General features: G+C 44.8%; 1 protein-coding gene across 1 annotated transcript; it reads right to left on the reverse strand.

Moving 5' to 3' along the window:
- Window positions 1-232: 232 nt before the first annotated feature.
- On the reverse strand, window positions 233-16,488 carry CCL25 (C-C motif chemokine ligand 25). Its single transcript, XM_030219939.1, has 4 exons — window positions 16,441-16,488; window positions 10,074-10,161; window positions 4,954-5,074; window positions 233-350 (listed from the first exon to the last, which is right to left on the reverse strand). Exons 2-4 carry the CDS (start codon window positions 10,138-10,140, stop codon window positions 233-235), a joined length of 306 nt encoding a protein of 101 aa, XP_030075799.1. The 5' UTR covers window positions 10,141-10,161; window positions 16,441-16,488.
- Between the last annotated feature and the right edge of the window lie 2,980 nt (window positions 16,489-19,468).

A 19,468-nucleotide genomic window follows, 5' to 3' on the forward strand; every position in this document is an offset into this window, starting at 1 on the left:
TAGTTCCCATAGTCTTGTGGGCTGCATAAATTCAACGGCGGGACACTTTTAACCTGTGGGCCACAAGTTGCTCACCCCTGGTTTAGATAGTGTGTATGACCCTGGGCTTGCAGAACCAGTGACTAATGCAGGAATTATCATGAAATATCATGTATGAAAGAGAAACAATTGCTTATCACATCTACTCCATAACCTACCTTGTGCCCCGAAGAAAGGGGACTGGAAATTCCTATCATATTTTGTTTTTGGGGCTCTGATACCTCATTCTATCGATCTTATGCTTCAGAGATTTTACCCAGCTTTCCTGAGGGTCTCCACAAATCACACGATTTCGTTTTGGTAAATAAAATCTGAGGGAAAAAAAAAGTAATACATCTTTCACTCAATGGCAGCATAGTTCTTGGGGTAAAATTGATTAAGATTATATGCCACAAGGATATGGCTAATGACAGAGATTATGGACAACAGGGATAGAATATATTCCATTTCTGCTAGACTTAAAGCTGTTAATCTGGGATTTGATGCCCTTATATGGAAACATGAACCCTAGACTAATGTTAGGGGTTGCAGGCAGGCAGGATTTTGGGTGAAGGCACTGGCACGGCAGGAGTGACTGAGGATCAGGGCATTCTTTGGGAGGGTGGGGGTGGGGGTTGGAGGTCCCACTTCAGAGGAAGGGAAGTTCTGGGTGTGGGGGAGTGTCCTTTGGATTGGAGAGGGGTATGGTTGTCTCAAAAGGGCTTTTGCTATGGAGTGTGTGTGTGTGTGGAGGTGCCCATTACTTTGACTAAAGGGTATAGGCCCCTTTAAAATGTGGACCAGGAGCTTTAAGCTGGGGTTATTTTACTGGCTGTACCGTGCCTTCCGATAGTATAGTTTTTAAATAGTAATGAGCTGCTTTATGTGCATTTGCATGTTTTGTATCTCATTTCTATGTATTAAGTGTTGACTTAAAATAGCAATGCATTATGGCAAGACAACCTGCGTTAGTGCCCTTGAAGTCATATTAAAGGGCAAATAACCCAGGTTATTGCCCTAATGCAGGTCGATAACTTTCCCCCTTAGTGAAATTTTAGGATGGAAACGAGCTCCAGGTTCATTTGCAGCTAAATTTTGCAAAAATGGTTTCATGCACTGCCATGGTTGGGTACTTTGCAGGTGTCTGGTTGTGGCAACATTTGTCCATATTTTTAAAAAAAAGTGTTGACCCCTTCATATGGCAATGGCAGGATTTAAAGAGCTCATATGGCCCGAATTGGAGGCCCTTTGCACTCCTCCCCAGGAGTCCTCTGATCCCTTGTGGACGAATGGCTCCCCCCCAACATTCCCCCATAACCCCATTTTGGATAGTATAAATGTTTAAAAAAATCCTGCTGAACCCTGTTCCTTTAAGGGAACCTTAAGAACCTGGTGCTCTAGTGGCCCTGCCTAAACCCCCCCAGACCTGACACAAGGCTAAAATCTTCAAACCACCCCCAATCTTCCTAAGTCCCATCTCCTTATGGTGATGTCTCCTTTTGAAAAAGTAAGCTTCGTAGCTAAAATAGTACAAAATGCCTGAAATCGGGCTTTTTTGAACATCTTCCGGCATATATGCTATTTTTCCTGTGAACTGTGCTTTTGTGAAGGCACTTTGCACTTTGGTACATTGAATGCAATTCTTGCTGTTTTTGAGATTTGCAAAAAATGTATCAGGCTGAGATTCAAAAGCACTTATGTGGACAGCTGACAGCATCATGTGCGAACCACATAAATGTTTTTAAAAAAATTGTTTCTGTGAGGTGAATGGATAAATGATGTCTGTACAAGTCTGTACATGGCCGATATTTATCAGTTTAACTACAGAAGATGATGGGCATTCTGGGGACTGGATCCAAAATTATGCAGAAAGAAGACAATAGGATAGTCAGCTGCTATCTGGATAAATTTAAATAGTAGCCCTGAGTTCAAATTGATAAATTACCTGCTTAAGTATAGGACTGCATATTCAACAGTCCAACTTGAATGTATAGGCCATTATTTTAGTCTTCAGGACACACCCAATCTGTCAGGTTTTCAGGGATCGGTGCTGGGGCCGATTCTGTTCAAATATTTGTGAGTGACATTGCTGAAGGTTTAGAAGGTAAAGTTTACCTTTTTGCGGATGACACCAAGATTTGTAACAGAGTGGACACCCCGGAGGGAGTGGAAAACATGAAAAAAGATCCGCAGAAGCTAGAAGAATGGTCTAATGTTTGGCAATTAAAATTCACTGCGAAGAAATGCAAAGTGATGCACTTAGGGAGTAGAAATCCACGGGAGACATATGTGTTAGGAGGTGAGAGTCTGTTATGTACAGACAGGGAGAGGGATCTTGGGGTGATAGTATCAAAGGATCTGAAGGCGACGAAACAATGTGACAAGGCGGTGGCCGTAGCCAGAAGGTTGCTAGGCTGTATAGACAGAGATGTGACCAGCAGAAGAAAGGAGGTGTTGATGCCCCTGTACAAGTCATTGGTGAGGCCCCACCTGGAGTATTGTGTTCAGTTTTGGAGGCCGTATCTCGCTAAGGATGTAAAAAACATTGAAGCAGTGCAAAGAAAACCTACAAAAATGGTATGGGATTTGCGTTACAAAACATATGAGGACAAACTTGCTGACCTGAACACGTATACCCTGGAGGAAAGGAGAAACAGGGGTGATATGATACAGACGTTCAAATATCTGAAAGGTATTAATCCGCAAATGAACCTGTTCCCGGAGATGGGAAGGCGGTAGAACTAGAGGACATGAAATGAGGTTGAAGGGGGGCAGACTCAAGAAAAATGTCGGGAAGTATTTTTTCACGGAGAGAGTGGTGGATACGGTAACGGAATTCAAAAATGCATGGGATAAACATAAAAGAATCCTGTTCAGAAGGAATGGATCCTCAGAAGCTTAGCGGAGATTGGGTGGCAGCACTGGTGGTTGGGAGGCGGGGCTAGTACTGGGCAGACTTCTATGGTCTGTGCCCTGAAAATGGTAAATACAAATCAAGGTCAGGCATACATAAAAAGTAGCGCATATGAGTTTATCTTGTTGGGCAGACTGGATGGACCGTAAAGGTCTTTTTCTACCGTCACCTACTATATTACCATGTTACTATGACATGGGAGGAGCATGGGTGGGTTAGGGGCATTCACTAAAGATGCGAGCAATATTATAGAATTCAGGGGATCCATGCCTAATTTACACTAGGTTTCAGTTGGTGTAAATCCTCATCAAAACAAACTGTGGAAAATACTTATGTTGCAATTAAGATTAGCATTATAAAAAAAATGTTTAATAATAATATTGGAGGAAAAAAGGCCTCAACAGAGCCTGTGGTGCTAATATTTTTGCTGAAGAGAGTATCCGACGTGGCTTTAAGCTCATCATTGGCCGAAAACCTCCATAACCTCCAAATGTTTACATTTTCATAAATATAATGTACTCAAAAACTTTCAAAATACAAACAGCACACTTATCTTGTAGCTTTAAATCTGACGGGTTCTGTGGCAAGTTCAGTGAAGTTTTGGTGTAAATCCTCGTACCGAAACTTGGGTGCGGATCCTGGTGCTGGGCACTATTCTATAAACAATGCCCAACTGGGAGTGCCATTTGTAGAAGAGCGATTAGTGCTAATTTTTTCAGCATCCAAATTTGGGCACCATTGATAGAATCTGGCCCTCTGTTTAAAAGTGGGCTCATAGTCTGCTTAAGGATATCCAGATAGGTTCTCTACCCCCTGAATATTGAAACCTATAGTTTTTGACAAACATCAGGGCCGCCGAGAGGGGGGGGCAGGAGGTACAAAATTCCCCGGGCCCGGGCCTCCAAGGGGGGCCTGGCGCTGGGGTCAGGCCACTGGCACTGCAGTCCCAGGTCTCACCTGCCTGCTTCCTTGGCTCCGGGCCACCTGCATTCGAAGCCGCAGTCACAGATAGCCTCCCTTCAGGCCTTCCCTCCCTGTGTCCCACCTTCGCGGAAATCAGACGAGGGCGGGACACAGGGAGGGAAGGCGAGGCCAGAACTGAAGAGAGCAGGGGCGTATCTGGCCGCCGGCGGTAGGGGGGGCCAGAGCCAGAGGGAGGGGGCACATTTTACCCCCCCCCACCGCCACCGACCCCCCCCTCCGCTATTACCGGACCCCCCCACCACCACCAACGACTCTCTCCACCCCCCTCCCGCCGCCAGCCCTCCCCCACTGCCATTTCTTACTTTTGCGTCCGCTTCCTCCTGCGCCTTTAAAAATATTTCTTCGGCTGGCGGGGGACCCCAACCCCCGTCAGCCAACCCGAGGTGACAACTCGCAAGTTCTTCCTCCGCCGTGGCCAACATGCTGGAGTTGAGCGGCTGAATCCAGTTCGGAGTCTGACGTCGCAGCACGTACCGAACTGGATTCAGACGCTTTCAACTCCAGCATGTTGGCCACGGCGGAGGAAGAACTTGCAAGTTGTCACCTCGGGTTGGCTGGCGGGGGTTGGGGTCCCCCGCCAGCTGAAGAAATATTTTTAAAGGCACAGGAGGAAGCGGACGCAAAAGTAAGAAACGGCAGCGGGGGAGGGCTGGCGGCGGGAGGGGGCCAGGGCGAAATCTGCGGGGGCCCAGGCCCCTGTGGCCCCACGCCCCTGTGGCCCCACGCAGATACGCCCCTGGAAGAGAGGCGATCTGTGACTGCTGCTTTGAATGCAGGGGGCCCGGAGCCGAGGAGGCAGGCAGGTGAGACCAGGGACTGCAGCGGGGGGGGGGGGGGGGTGATGGGGGGGCAGGGGGAGCAACATGGGGCGGCAGGGGGAGCAACAGGGGGGTGGCAGCGGCGGGGGGGGGGGGTGGAGGCATGGCAGCCTTGCCCCTGGCCCAGCCTAGTCTCTCGGCAACCCTGACAAACATAACTTATAAATCAAGTCGAATAATACATTATCAGTGATACATTTATGTTATTTGCATGCTTACTGTATCGCTCTCTTGTTACAGTTGTCATTGACTTCCTGCATCCTGTAGAAATTCACGCGTTTGAGAAGTGAGTGAACTCGAACCCCTTTCGCGTACGACAGACAACAGTTTTCAAAATTTCCTGCATGAAACATAAATACATGCTTATAAACACACCTTGTGGGTTGTAATATAGCTGAGTGGGCTAAGGTTCTGAGGGGTCCTTTTACTAAGCCACCTAAGGCTCTACGCACGCCAAACTCATGCCAAAATGGAGTTACCGCCTGGCTACCACGTAGTTCTTGCAGTAATTTCATTTTTGGCGCTTGTCTGATACACGTAGCTGAAAAATCATTTTGATTTTCAGATGCGTGTATCGGACGTATGCCACATGGCATTTGGCGCATGTAGGTCATTAGCGCCCAGTTTCTACGTGAGACTTTACCATTAGGTCAATGGCTGGCGGTAAGGTCGCAGACCCAAAATGAACATGCAGCAATTTTGATTTTTGCCACACGTCCATTTTCTGCAAAAATTTTAAAAAGGCCTTTTTTACAGGCACGTTGAAAAAATGGATCGGCACTTGCCTAAAACCCGCGCCTACACTACTGCAAGCCATTTTTCAGCGTACCTTAGTAAAAGGACCCCTGAGTTTGGGTTCCAATCTTTATGGGGATCTGGGTTTGAATCCCACTGCTGCTAATCTTTCCCTTGGATTGGTATTTTTGCTCATCTAGTAACACTATAGAAATGATAAATAGTAGTAGTAGTAATTTCCAGGATCTGGAGTTTGCTGCATGAACACTGCTATGGAGTTCAGTCACAGAGGAGAAACCCAGACAGCCCTGCTCAGGTCGGTAGAGATGTAAAAATGGAAGAAAATAGGAAAAGATTGGGCTTCAATATTTGAGCCTGCAAATAGGTGGGAAAATGTGGGATACAAATGGAGTGGAGTGAGTGGCCTAGTGGTTAGGGTGGTGGACTTTGGTTCTGGGGAACTGAGGAACTGAGTTCAATTCCCACTTCAGGCACAGGCAGCTCCCTGTGACTCTGGGCAAGTCACTTAACCCTCCATTGCCCCATGTAAGCCGCATTGAGCCTGCCATGAGTGGGAAAGCATGGGGTACAAATGTAACAAACAAAAAAAAATGCAATAAATAAATAAATATAACCACAAGATTTTCATGCTTATTTCCTCACCCTCCTGCTCTATATGGAGAAAAAGGCTTTTATAAAATTACATGTCAATATACGCATAAAGTTATGTGCATAGATTAATGCCCTTTTATAAGAACATAAGCGTTGCCATACCGGGACAGACTGAAGGTCCATCAAGCCCAGTAGCCTATTTCCAACAGTGACCATTCCATGCTCTTACCAATGAAGAGCAGAGGCATTTTCAGGCACAGAGTTGGTGGGGTTTAGATTTGCATACATACTTGTGGATTTTCAAAAGAATGCATGTAAATTTTCTGCAAATGATGTTTTTTTTGTGTGTGTGGGAATATATATAGTCAGTTATCCGCTAAACACTGACCGTGAGTATTCAGCGGGAAATAACCGGCCATCTCCCACCAAATATTCACGGATAGCTGGTTAAGCGCTGTTTAACCGGCCAGGAGCTGTACCTGGCTGGTTAAATAGCTCTGAATATCGGGCGGTCTGTGTTTATCTAGTAAGAGATTGCTTGTTTGAGATGTTTGTTTGAAGATCTCCTGGCTTATATTGGATGCTTTTTTTTTTTTTTTTATAATGACAACATAGGCGCCTATGATTTTATAAAACAAACACTCAGAACTATCCTCAACAGTTCGCAAACGTTGATGCACAAATTTACTTTGCTTGAAAAGGTGAAAATTTGTCCACATACTGTACATCGGCATCTGGGTATTGTATTTATTTATTTATTAGGATTTATTTACCGCCTTTTTGAAGGAATTCACTGAAGGTGGTGTTTACCGCCTTTTTGAAGGAATTCACTCAAGGCGGTGTACAGTAAGGATAGATCAAACATGAGCAATAGGCAATTAGAGCAGTAAAAATATTCAAACAACAATACAAAGTATGGCACAGTATACTACTTGCAATGACAACACAATACGTACTAGAACATTATAACTGGTAGTGAACGGAAAGGCAAAGTTGTAACATATAGATGAGTAAGAAAGTAGGAAGAATTAGAAAGTAAGGTGATTGATTTGAAGAAAGTTGCACGTGAGGTAAGAGAGATGGTTAAATATTATCTTAGCTAGGGTAGGAGTGGATAAACATGTCCCACTGCAGTATGTGCAGCCCAAGTCAATCCTTGTGTGTGTGAGTGAGACTAACAAGTTAGTTACTTCTTCCATTAAAGGCTTGGTTGAAGAGCCAAGCTTTCACCTGCTTCCTGAAGTAGAGGTAGTCTTGTGTATATAAAAAATATACACATAGGGCTAGGTTCAGTAAATGGCGTCCAATGCTGTTCTATAACGGGCACTCAAAAACGAGTGTCCATTATAGAATAGCATTGTGTGCCGATATCGGTGCCCAAATTTAGGTGCCAAGAGCTACACCTGCTGAAACCAGGTGTATATCCTAGTGCATATCCCCAATATTCTATAATATTGCGTGCAAATTTGTAGATAATAAGCACAGTTATGCACCCTGGAGTAGAGTCAAGGGGCAAAAGCCATAAATCGTGAGGCCCAGGAACTTATGATGTGATCCGATATCCTTACGGGCAAACAAGCCTGGGAAAGGAGGAAGCATAAACAAACATGAGAACGTGGTTTAGCAGGTGAGGGAAACCAGATAGTTATAAAAGAAGACTAAGGATGATCCTGAGTAAGATAACTGGCTGAAGCCTTGTAAATCATTGTTAAACACAAGTGTATAAAAATAGCTGTTTCAGTTCAGTATGTTGGATTGATAGATACAGAGAGCATATATATGCAGCAGTTTCCTCCTCCCATGAGAAAATATTAATTGTATCAATACTTGGTAAGTAAATAAATTACTTTTCTCATAAGCAGCAGCCTTGGTCTTTTATCTCTACAAATTGTGGGTAACTGGTATATGTAGATTTGGAGAGGTGGTAAAAAGACCTAAACATTTACACTGAATTAATTCAAATTTTAGGAACGCCCTTTGACCCACCCATGGACCTCCCATGGCCATGCCCCTTTGGGTTGTGCACTATGGGATGTGGATGCACATTGTTATAGAATAGCGCGTAGCGAGATGTACACCCAAATCCAAATTGGTGCCAATTAGTACCCAATTATTGGCTCCCTGCACCCCCCTGCAGTGTGCACCCGGGGCTGACTGCCCCACTGCCCCGCCCTCGGTATGCCGCTGATCATAACTGCAGAAACTACACCACCAGAATTTCATGTGTATACTTCTTATGTGTGCATGGAGGGGTGGAAAGGATGTGAGGGAGAGAATGGGGAGAGATAAATGATGAGAGGGGGAGCTGAGTGATGGTGATGGGTTGTGAAAGACAAAACAGAGAGGAAGAGATGGAGGGGTTGGAAAGGGAAAGATGGGCATAGTTGTTTCCTTAGATTATTTCTCAGTCTATCCCCTTTTAACTTCATCTTATGCCCTCTCATTCTAGAGCTTCTTTTCAGTTGAAAGATACTTGCCTGCTGTGCATTTATGCTGTTGAGATGTTTAAATGTCTCAATTAGAGAATGACGTGGGGACAAAGTTTGTCCCCATCCCCACCCCATCCCCGCGAACTCTATCCCCGTCCCTGCGAACTCTATCCCTGTCCCCGCAAACTCTATCCCTGTCCCCGCAAACTCTGTCCCCATCCCCACCCCGTCCCCACGAACTCTGTCCCTATCCACAGAAGCCTTGCTGTTTAACCACACTTAAGATTTACCTTTGGGTTTAAAAAGCAAAATTATGTGCATGTAAGGACGGCATACACGAATTAAAACAAATGCCCTTAAAATGTAACAATACTGGACTGGTCTGGCAAGCAATAATGAAACTGTGATGAAATATTCATTCACATAACAAGCAATAATGAGCACTAATTTTTCTAATCATTGTACAACTCCAAGCACATTTAATTATTTTCTCACTATACAAAACTGGGAACCACAGGAAAACTGAAATAGAGATCTCCCTCAAGAAAGCCAGGTAAACACTGGTAAAAGAGAAACAGAAATTTATTTTCTCCTGCACTGTGCAAAATACAAAAATAGAAAAGACGTACATTTCACAAAGCAGGCACATCTCAGTCCTTAAAAAGCATTAAATAAAAATATTTCTTTTCTACCTTCTGAGCACTTCATTTTTCTAATTGGGATGGTCCCAGTCTCTTTTCACTTTCCACGTGTCCATCTTCTGTAAATTCTTATCCACGTTGGCAATTCCATTTCTTCTCTCTCCTCTTGGCTTCTTCCTTTCCTTCTCTATATCTGTCTGGCAGTGACCAATTAACCACTATAATTGGGGGGGGGGGGGGGGGGCAGGGAGAGCATGCGAACGACACCGGACTTGGAAGGAAGGGAGGGAGGACGAGAAAAAGGTAAGCGTCTGTTGTACCGCGGGTGCAGGGGGTTATTACTGCTCCTGTGGGGTGGGGAAATAACCTCTTTTTGCACCCACGGTAAAACTTTGAAAAATTTCCCCATTTCTGCAGTTTTACTGCGGATTACTGCGGTTTACCACGATTACCCGCTCCCGTGTCATTCTCTATTCTCAATCATATCTCCTCTCTCTCGTCTTTCTTCCAAAGTATAAATATTGAGGTCTATGAGTCTGTCTCTATATACTTTATGATGGGGACCACTCATCATTATAATCATATGTGATGGGACTGTATATTCATTAAAAACTTCTGGGAGTCAGTTCACACATTAATATTAAGAATCATAAATACAAATATAGATTATTGTTGCAGGATCTTTCAGGGCCTCAAAAGTTCCTTTTCTCAATCTGAATATATAGTTCCATTATGAGTCTGAAAAGGTCTTACTGAGCTACTAGCTACATTATACCTTTGTAATTTCCAGACAGTGGAACCCTCATAAAATGGAGTGGCTCTATATCAGTCTGATTTGAAGATGAGAAAAAAAGGTTCTATACCTTTCTGCCTCCAGCTGTTTTGATTTTTGGCTTTGGAGAGGGCTCTCTTATGCACTTACCATAGGCATTGCTGCTGTAGAAATAAATGCAGACCAAAACCAGCGAGAAGAGGATGCGCAAGTTCATTCTGCGTTGTTTGCACCTTGCCTGCAGGAAAATAGCGAAAACAATCATCCCAAGGGCCCTACAGGCCTGTACCAGTCCGCAATCAGACTTTTGACTGCTATCAGATAACTGTGCTGAGCAATCTCCTTGTAAATCTTATTTAAGATCTTTTGAGGTGGAGGGAGTAGGCTTAACCAAGTTGCCATAGCTAAGAAATAATAAGGGAGGAGGGGTTTTAATAAGTTTTCTACTGCTTTTACCAATAAAAACAAACAACAAACAAACAAACAAAAAACAATCCCAGTATTCTCAGTGGGGAAAATGCCACCTAAAGCTGGAGCAGCATTTTGCAAAAGAGCAAAATATAAATCTCCCCTATAATATGTTTTGTCTCTTATTTTTATAATCAGGTTTTGTTGGCAATGTAAACATAAGAACATAAGCATTTTTTAAATGCATCCGACTACTAGAAGAAGTTTCATTTTTCCACACACGCCTATTTAATCGGGGGGGGGGGGGGGGTGAATCTTAAATGTTGGGGCCACAATAGGTATAAATTCAGCCCTGGGCCTAATGCATTAAAAGGTTTTTGCCTATTTTGAAGGCAATTCAATAAATTGATGCTGACAATTTAGTGCTAAGAACTAGATTCTCTATATCACGCCTAAAAAATCAGCGCCAAAACAAAATATGCCTAGGCATATTCTATAAAGTACATCTAAATTTAAATGTACTTTATGGAAGCCTAAATTTCCACACCGTTTATAGAATATGTCACGTGCTCATCCGCATGACTAGATTTAGTCACGAGCAGTCACATCAAAACTTGGTGTAAATGCCAACATCTAAATTACGCATGGACCAGGTGCATTATATAACAATGCGCATAGATTTTAGAAATGCCCACAACCCACCCATTCCACGCCCATGGCCACTATGCAGCTTAGAATTTATGCACATCACGTTATGGAATATTCTCAGGGCCCTGTTTACTAAGGTGCGTTAGTGTTTTTAGCGTGTCTACACTTAGCACGCGCACTAACCATGTAGGTGCCTATAGGAATATTGTAGGCATGTACATGATTAACATGCGTGCATAGTTAATGTGTGTTAAAAATGTTAATGCGCCTGTAACGCTGCTTAGTAAACAGGGCCCTTAGACAGTTCTGTGTGTAAATTCTATTTATTTATTTAGATTTATTTACCGCCTTTTTGAAAAAATTCACTTGAGGCAGTGTGCAGCAAGAGTAAGTCAAACAAAAGCAATAGTCAATAACAGAAGTAAAAATATTCACATTACAATATGCTACATTGCAATGCCACTACATTTACAATAAAACATTTTAATAGACTGCATAGGGTGTAAGCAAAGTGGGCTTTAATGGAACAGGAAACAACTTTTTTTTTCACTGGTAAAAAGAACAGAAGCCAAGGGAAATATTTTACTTGCTTTTAGTACTTGCTTTGTGTAATGCTTAAGTATGATTCAAAAGAAACATGAGTAATTTGAAAGATCTGTCCCTAAAGTGAGATACACAATTATACAGGTCTTTAATGACATCACTATTATACAAATATCTCTCTCCATACTATGGGGCCCAGGGGCGTAGCTGCTATGGGGCCACGGGGGCCTGGACCCCCATAGATTTGGCCCTGGACCCCCCTGCCGACAACCCTCTCAACCCCCCTTCCCGCTGCCAACCTGCCGTCGCCATCTGCTACCTTTGCTGGCGGGGGACCCCAACTCCCGCCAGCCAAAGTCTTCTTTCTTCGTTTTGTTTCTGAGTCTGACGTCCTGCACGTACAACGTGCAGGACGTCAGACTCACAGAAACAGAACGAAAGTCTGATGTCGTGCAGGACGTCAGACTCAGAAACAAAACAAAGAAAGAAGACTTTGGCTGGCGGGGGTTGGGGTCCCCCGCCAGCAAAGGTAGCAGACGGTGATAGCGGGAGGGGGGTTGAGAGGGTCGTCGGCAGGGGGGGGGGGTCAAAGTTGTTGGTGTTGGCAATGGCAGGGCGGGGCGGTAGCGGCAGTGGCGGCGGGAGGGTCGGCGGCACTGGGGAGGGGGCTAAAATGTGCCCCCTCATCTTGGTTCTGGACCCCCCTCCCGCCGAAGTCTGGCTACACCTCTGATGGGCCCCTTTTACAAAGCAGCGGTAAGCCCAAAGCAAAGCTTACCTAATGCTAATCCGGAGCTACTGCTGGCCCAATGCGGACACCATCAGTAGTTCCAGCCTCAGTGCATGCCATTTCCCATGCTACAGAAAATTGGCCCGTGTTTTTTAATGCGGTGCTAACCTGGCAGTAATTGGGCAGCACTGTACGCTACCCCATGACCGCCAGGTTAGCGCGGGGCCCCTTACCACCACCTCAACAGGTGGCGGTAAGTGGTCCCCGCTGCATAGCAATCTTACCGCACAGCCATGGCTATTTTCAGCCTTTTTTACCAGCTGCATTAAAAAAGGTTGCAGCATGCGGCAAAAATGGCTCCTGTGCTAGCGCTGGGCCCTTTTTACTGCAGCTTGGTAAAAAGACCCTTAAGTCAGGCATACCAAACTACACAATGTAATACTGGTTTATTGTTATAGTCAAATGTACACTTTTTTTTTTTAATTTTAAACAGGAAACTTTATTGAAAATGCACACTTTAAACACCTATGTGAAGATGTAAGAAAAGTAAAGCAGTCCAAATATCCCCTTCTGTTCATATTTTCAGAAAATTTGAACCAAGAACCTTTCAGAGTTCTTTACCCAACTTTGTGTCCTTGTCACAAATCAATTAATGCCAACTAGTGTCAATAATTGCTTAAGTGGCAATTATTGGCGATTTTTATCGCAGCTTAGTAAAAGGCCCCTATGAGAGTTAGATGCTGAGTTTTATAGAATAACACGCAGCCAGTTGCATGCGTACATTGTAATTGATGCCAATTAACCACTATAATTGGTTGTTAGTGCCGAATTATTGCTAGTTAAGGGCGCGCTGATCAATTAAGTTGCGCACGCAGCTTGAGCGTCCTCCTAATTCTATAAAAGTCACCAAAAATTGTGCATGCAAATTTGGGCACACCCCCAATGTACGTGCACAATTTAATTGAATAATGAGCCAATTAGTGCCAATAATTGGCTTTTTAACAAGCAACTATTGGCACTAATTGGAATCAATTATGATGTACACGCATACATTTAGGCATATGGGGGCCCAATGCGGGCTTACCACTTGCTCTTCCGGGACTACTGCCGGCCCAACGCGGCCGCTGGCAGTGATCCCGCTCTGAGTGTGCGCCATTTCGTGGGGGGGGGGGGGGGGGGGAAGAAAACCTCTGAAAATGGCTTGTGCTCCCGGTTACTGCCGAGTTAGTGCGGGAGCCCTTATCGGCACCTCAATGGGTGGTGATAAGGGCACCCTGCTGCATGGCCATTCGGTAAGAGTTCTCTTATCACATGGCTTTGTGTACTGGGGGCTTTTTTACCCACTGCGGTAAAAAGGGCCCTGGCGCACAGGAAAAATGCCCCCCACCGCTAGTGCAGGACCCTTTTTCCCGCAGCTTGGTAAAAGAACCTCATGATCTGCATGCAAATTTTTCATGTGTGCCAAAAAAGGGGGCATGGAAATGGGAAGGGCTGTTCGGGGCAGATCATGGATGTGGTTTTGGGTTACGTGCGCAATTATAGAATAAGGGGGTTCTGCGTATAAATTGTGGCAGGGCATTTGCACCACATCTTCATTGGTGCAAATGAATATGCCTAAATTTATGTGCAACCCCTGGGGCTTAAGCACTGTTCTATAAACCGCGCCTAACTTTAGTCACGACTTATAGAATTGCGATTAAGCTTTCAGGAATTATTTTTTTTAGGCACGATTTATAGAATTCACCCCCATATATAGAATCCAGGGGTTTGTGTCTATGGGAAAAATGTTCAATACATCTGGCCCCAAAGAGAGCTGATCTGTAATTGCAGGGGATAGTAAGAAAGAAACATTTCATTGTGGAATTCAATGTTTGCATATACTTGCCGGATCCTCAAGTGAGGAAGTTTCTTCTCGTTTCTTAAAGAGTTATGGGGTTCACTGCCCCTATTTTCCGTACTGTAACTTTCTCTCTCTTTCTACCAGCTGCTGTTTGCCACTGTAGCCTTCTCAGTTTTAGTAGTTGACAATGCACAAGAAACAAACCCTTTCCAAAGTACTATGGGCTGTGGTATGACAGCTGATTGAAAAGCAATTTCAGGAAATAGTTTCTCATGGAAAGGGTGCCCTCTGCTAGCAGGTGATGGAAAGTGAAAAAAGTGAGGATGGAATTCAAGAAGGCAGGTGATAAACACAGAAAATCCTTTTAAAGAGGGGGATGGAAATCAGGCATGCGATGCTACAGCTCAAAATGGCAGCAAAATGACTTTTTCATACTTCTAAAAAGACAGGGAGGTAACTTGTGCAGAGAGGCAATTACTGTCCCAGCCATCTTATTGGACAAATCAGATGGACCATTTCTGTCATCTCTGGCATCTATTACTATGTCCTGATAACTGCAGCAAGAAATCATTGTGACAGAGGCAGTGAGTCAGACAGGAGAACAGAGAACACGCAATCACCTAGAATGTATCAATTCTAGTGTGATAAATTAAATTAAAATACAATTTATTTATTGTATTTATTTATTAGCATTTATTTACTGCATTTTTGAAGGAATTTACTCAAGGTGGTGAGGTGTACAGTAAGAATAAATCAAACATAAGCAATAGACAATTACAGCAGTAAAAATATTCAAATAACAATACAAAGTACGGCATAGTATACTACTTACCAGGGGCGTAGCTACGTGGGGCCACGGCCCCCGTAGATTTGGCCCTGGACCCCCCTGCTGATGACCCTCTCGACCCCCCTCCTGCCACCAACCCACTGTCAACTCGCTGTCGCCATCTGCTACCTTTGCTGGCGGGGGACCCCAACCCCCGCCAGCCGAGGTCCTCTTCTTCCTTCATTCTGTTTCTGAGTCTGACGCCCTACACATACAACATGCAGGACGTCAGACTCATAGAAACAGAACGAAGCCCTGCAGATCGCAAGGCTTCGTTCTGTTTCTTGAGTCTGAGGATGTCAGACTCAGAAACAGAAGGAAGGAAGAAAAAGACCTCGGCTGGCGGGGGTTGGGGTCCCCGCCAGTAAAGGTAGGCGACGGCGACGGAGGGGGGTTGAGAGGTTCGTCGGCAGGAGGGTGGGTCAAAGTTGTTGTTGTTGGTGTTGGTGGCGGCGGGAGGTGGCGGCAATGGTGGGGGGGGGGGGGTGTCGGCAATGGTAGGAGGTGTTGGCGGCGCCGGGGGGAGGCTAAAATGTGCCCCCTCACCTTGAGCTCTCGACCCCCCTCCCGCCGGTTTGGCTACGCCCCTGCTACTTAGTGTCAGTACAATATGTAATAAAACATTTTAATAGACAGCGTAGGATATAAGAAAAGATGGAACATACAGGGGCCATTTTAGAAATCCGTGGGAGGGCCTACGCGTGTGCCAAAACGGGAGTACCTCCAGGCCAGCGCACCCCCCTGGCGGTAATTTTGGATTTGGCGTGTGCTCATTCTGGTGGTAGAAATTAATTTTTTATTTTCTACCACGTGCGGTGTTTCCAGCGGTAATTGGCAGTTGGTGCGTGCTGAACAGTTACTGCGTGTGTAGCGCGTGAGCCCTTACTGCTAGATCAATGGGTGGCAGTAAGGGCTCAGGCTGGAAATAGGCACACGGTAGTTTTAATTTTAGCACACGCACATTTCCCAGCCCAGTAAAAAAGTGCCCTTCTCCCCAGATGTAGTAAAAAAATAGCCTGGCGCGTGCCAAAAACACGTGCCCACACTACCGCATGCCACTTTTTACCACAGCTTAGTAAAAAAGACCCCATAGATAGGTAAGAGAGTCAGAGGAGTTAGAAAATAAGGGGAGTAATTTAAAAGAAGTTGCACATTAGGTCAGAGAGGTGATTAAATATTATCTCAGGGTAGGAGCGAATAAACATGTCCTGCTGCAGTGTGTGTGTTTGTGTCAGTGTCACTAACAGGTTAGTTACTTCTTCCATTAAAAGCCTGGTTGAAGAGCCAAGCTTTCACCTGCTTTCCTGAAGTACAGATAGGCTCCGCTTAACAAAAGCCTTTCAGAGAGTTCATTCCAAAGTGTGGGGGCTACTCCGGAGAAGGCTCCCTTGCAGGTATCACATCTTGTAAAATAAATAATCAAATAAACTAATAAATAAAAAAAATAAAACTTGAAACTTGCCTGCTGTTCATATATTTCTCAACTCTGTTTTATCCTTGGTGGATGAAATATAAAACTTACCTGTCTTCAGCAGTTGTGCATGAGATTTTCACAGTCTGTCCTTTCCTGTCTCCCAGACTGTGTAAGCAGACAGGTGCCTTGCCTTTTATACTAGGTGTAACTCCCTCCCCCTCCCACCTGTTTCATTATAATAGGAAATTTCACCTTAGTTCAATAAGTGCCGATATGACCTTGTTTGTTTAAACAACGGAGGACTTGAAAATGATTTGGGAACTTTATAGATCTATTTAAAAGAATGTTGTGCTTACAAGAAGTGGTGATCAGCAATTATCTACAGTTCCTGAAGACTGAAGGGTGGCTGACCTACATTTAAAAAAAGGGTTCTGGCGTTATCTAGGAAACTAGATAACATCTACTGCTCATGTTTGATCTATTCTTACTGTACACCGCCTTGAGTGAATTCCTTCAAAAAGGTGGTAAATAAATCCTAATAAATAAAAAAATAAAACTAGATCAGCGAGCCTGTCATAATGCTCAATAAAATTGTAGAAACTATCATAAAGAACAAAACTATTGAACTTTATAGTTATGGTTTAATGGGACGAACAGGATCGAAAGAATAGGACAAGGGAGATGGCACTTCCAATGACACGAGGGAGTCAAAAAAATCTTCAAACACAGTGTTTATTAATACACTAGGAAAAAATGGCCGTTTCTGAGCGGAATGAAACGGGCGCTAGCAAGGGGCCCCCCTCCTTCCGAGCTACTTGCCTTGTTCGCTGTGGGTGGTGTTTCCGTTTCGGCCCTCGAGTGTCATAGCTCCGCCCTCGACGTCATGACGTTCTGACGCGAGGGCGGTGCAGACACTCAGGGCACACCGGATATCTCGGGCGCCTCAAATTCTGTGGAGGCTTCAGAACGTTGGGGTTGCCTTTTATATAGAGAGATCTGGAAAGACTCAATGGGACAAAGCCAACATGCACGTAGTAAAGGGAACTTTTGCTTCTCCAAACTGCTACATTTTTTTGAGGTTATGAAAAGGCATGTGGTAAAAAGTGAGCCTGCTGACAGAGTGTATCTGGATTTTTAGAAAATGTTTGACAAAGTCCACTCATGAGAGACTTCATGGAAATACTTTTAAAACAAATAGAAGGTGTTACTGTCGGCAGGGCCGGTCTTAGGCAGAGGAGACCGAGGCGGCCACATAGGGCCTCGCGCCTAAGGGGGCCCTGTGCGGCGCGCCTCAACTCTGCCTCTGACCTCCGCTCGGATGACCACCGCAAATGCACATCATCATGATCCTGCTCCGCTCGTCCAGTCGGCCGCTCCGCTCCCGCCACTGGCGCCCACCCCCCGCTTGGGCCCGCTGTCAGCTGAGCTCCCCGGACTGGACCCTGATATTTGCAGCGATTCCGAACCAGCGACGGCAGCGACAGTTGCAGTGACGCCGACGGCTCACCTCTCCAGCTTTTCACTTCCCGCTCAATGCCCCACCTTCTGATGAGGTGTTTCCTGTTTCCGCGAGGGCGCCGGGTGGGAGTCACTGAGCGGGAAAAGCTGGAGCCTGGTCTGAGATGAGCCATCGCTGTGGAGTGCGTGCAGTGGAGCAACAACAGAGACAGGGAGGGCTACAGCCTACAGTTTGTGCCATTAAGGCAAGGTAATGTATGATAGCTTTTTTTCTTATAAGAAGAACCTTTTTAAATTAAGTGGTCTTCTTGTTGATTATTGCTGAGGAAGAGGATGGGATTGTACAGCTGAGCTGCGGATGGGCAAATGGTCTTTTTCAACTGTCATTTTCTGTTTCTGTATACAAAATTCTGGATTCCTTGCCACATAAAGGAGATGCTGGATCGAGGGTGGGGGTTTTTGAAAGAGAGATGGTGATGCCAGAGTGAGGCTGGGGGAGAAGGGGTGCTGAGACAGAGGGGAATACGCTGGATTGTGTTTCTCTGCAACTTATCGGTGCTGGCTCTGGTAGGGGTGGCACTTGCCACCCCATAGTGACGCCTATGGGAGGTTGAACTCAGGTGGGTCACCAATGTCACAGCTCTGGCACTGTATTTATGTCCATGTTCATTTTGATTTGATATACCGCATACAGTGAACCTTGTCCTCCTCTCCAGAGTCAGGCAGGCCTGGGAATAACAGAAAGGGATGCAGCATGCTAACAATTAGTATGCATTTAGTTATGATAATTCCAGGTCTTCTAGGTTTAAAAGAAACAAGAACCTGGGTGGACATTCAAGGGCTCTAGTCTGCTCCAGGCAGAAGACTGAAGCAATTTTGCAGACTACACTGTGTAAGGCTTGTTCACCTTTTTGCACACGTGTCCCGGGAAAGGAATTTTGGGAGGATGATTGATTGCTTAAGGTGAAAGTTCGATATTAACTTAGGAAGGAATTTGCTTCATTTGTCTTTATTTGAAATTTCATAAATAAAATTTTTTTCTAAAAATGGAATAATCTTATCAATGGGGTGGAGCTAGGGTGGGGGCGGGGCTAGGGTGGGGCGGGGCTAGGATGGGGCCCCACTAAATTGGTCTACACAGGGCCCCGCACTTGCTAAGACCGGCCCTGCTGTCGGGAAGGTAGGTCAGAGCAGTCCAATAGCTTGGACAGAGCTCTGGTGGTACAGTGGAAATATTTTTTCACTCCACGAATAGTTAAGCTCTGGAACTTGCTGCCAGAGGATGTGGTAACAGCAGTTAGCGTATCTGGGTTTAAAAAAAGGTTTGGACATGATTGGATTCTGAAACAATTTTTTCGCCGTACAGATGAACTCTTTATGAACAATAAGATTCGAATATTTCCTGATATTGCATGAGTAACACAAAAGAGACATCAGTCGTTTCTAAAATTACATCCTAAGGTTTTACAGCTAGGTGGATTATTTTGGTTGAATTTTCCGTGTAAATGTGTATTGAAAGTTAACTCAGTTAAATATATTTTTTATGATCCTACTCATTTAAGCTCTTTTCTAGAAACAAAGGTAGCCAATACTCCTAATCAACAACTAGCAACATTATCTACATCTACTCCATAAATTGTAATCATGGCACTTTATGTTTCTGTCGGGACATGGCTGG

The sequence above is a fragment of the Microcaecilia unicolor genome, chromosome 11 (assembly GCF_901765095.1).
Source record: "Microcaecilia unicolor chromosome 11, aMicUni1.1, whole genome shotgun sequence".
In the NCBI taxonomy this organism is placed as follows: domain Eukaryota; kingdom Metazoa; phylum Chordata; class Amphibia; order Gymnophiona; family Siphonopidae; genus Microcaecilia; species Microcaecilia unicolor.

What these genes read in the sequence shown, in the direction of transcription:
- CCL25 (XM_030219939.1), bottom strand. Translation starts at nt 10,140, where the DNA reads ATGAACTTGCGCATCCTCTTCTCGCTGGTTTTGGTCTGCATTTATTTC. An exon ending in CTACAGCAGCAATGCCTATG is followed by an intron (nt 5,075 to 10,073) that starts GTAAGTGCATAA and finishes TGTTTCATGCAG; the next exon opens with GAAATTTTGAAAACTGTTGT. An exon ending in TGTAACAAGAGAGCGATACA is followed by an intron (nt 351 to 4,953) that starts GTAAGCATGCAA and finishes TTTTTCCCTCAG; the next exon opens with ATTTTATTTACCAAAACGAA.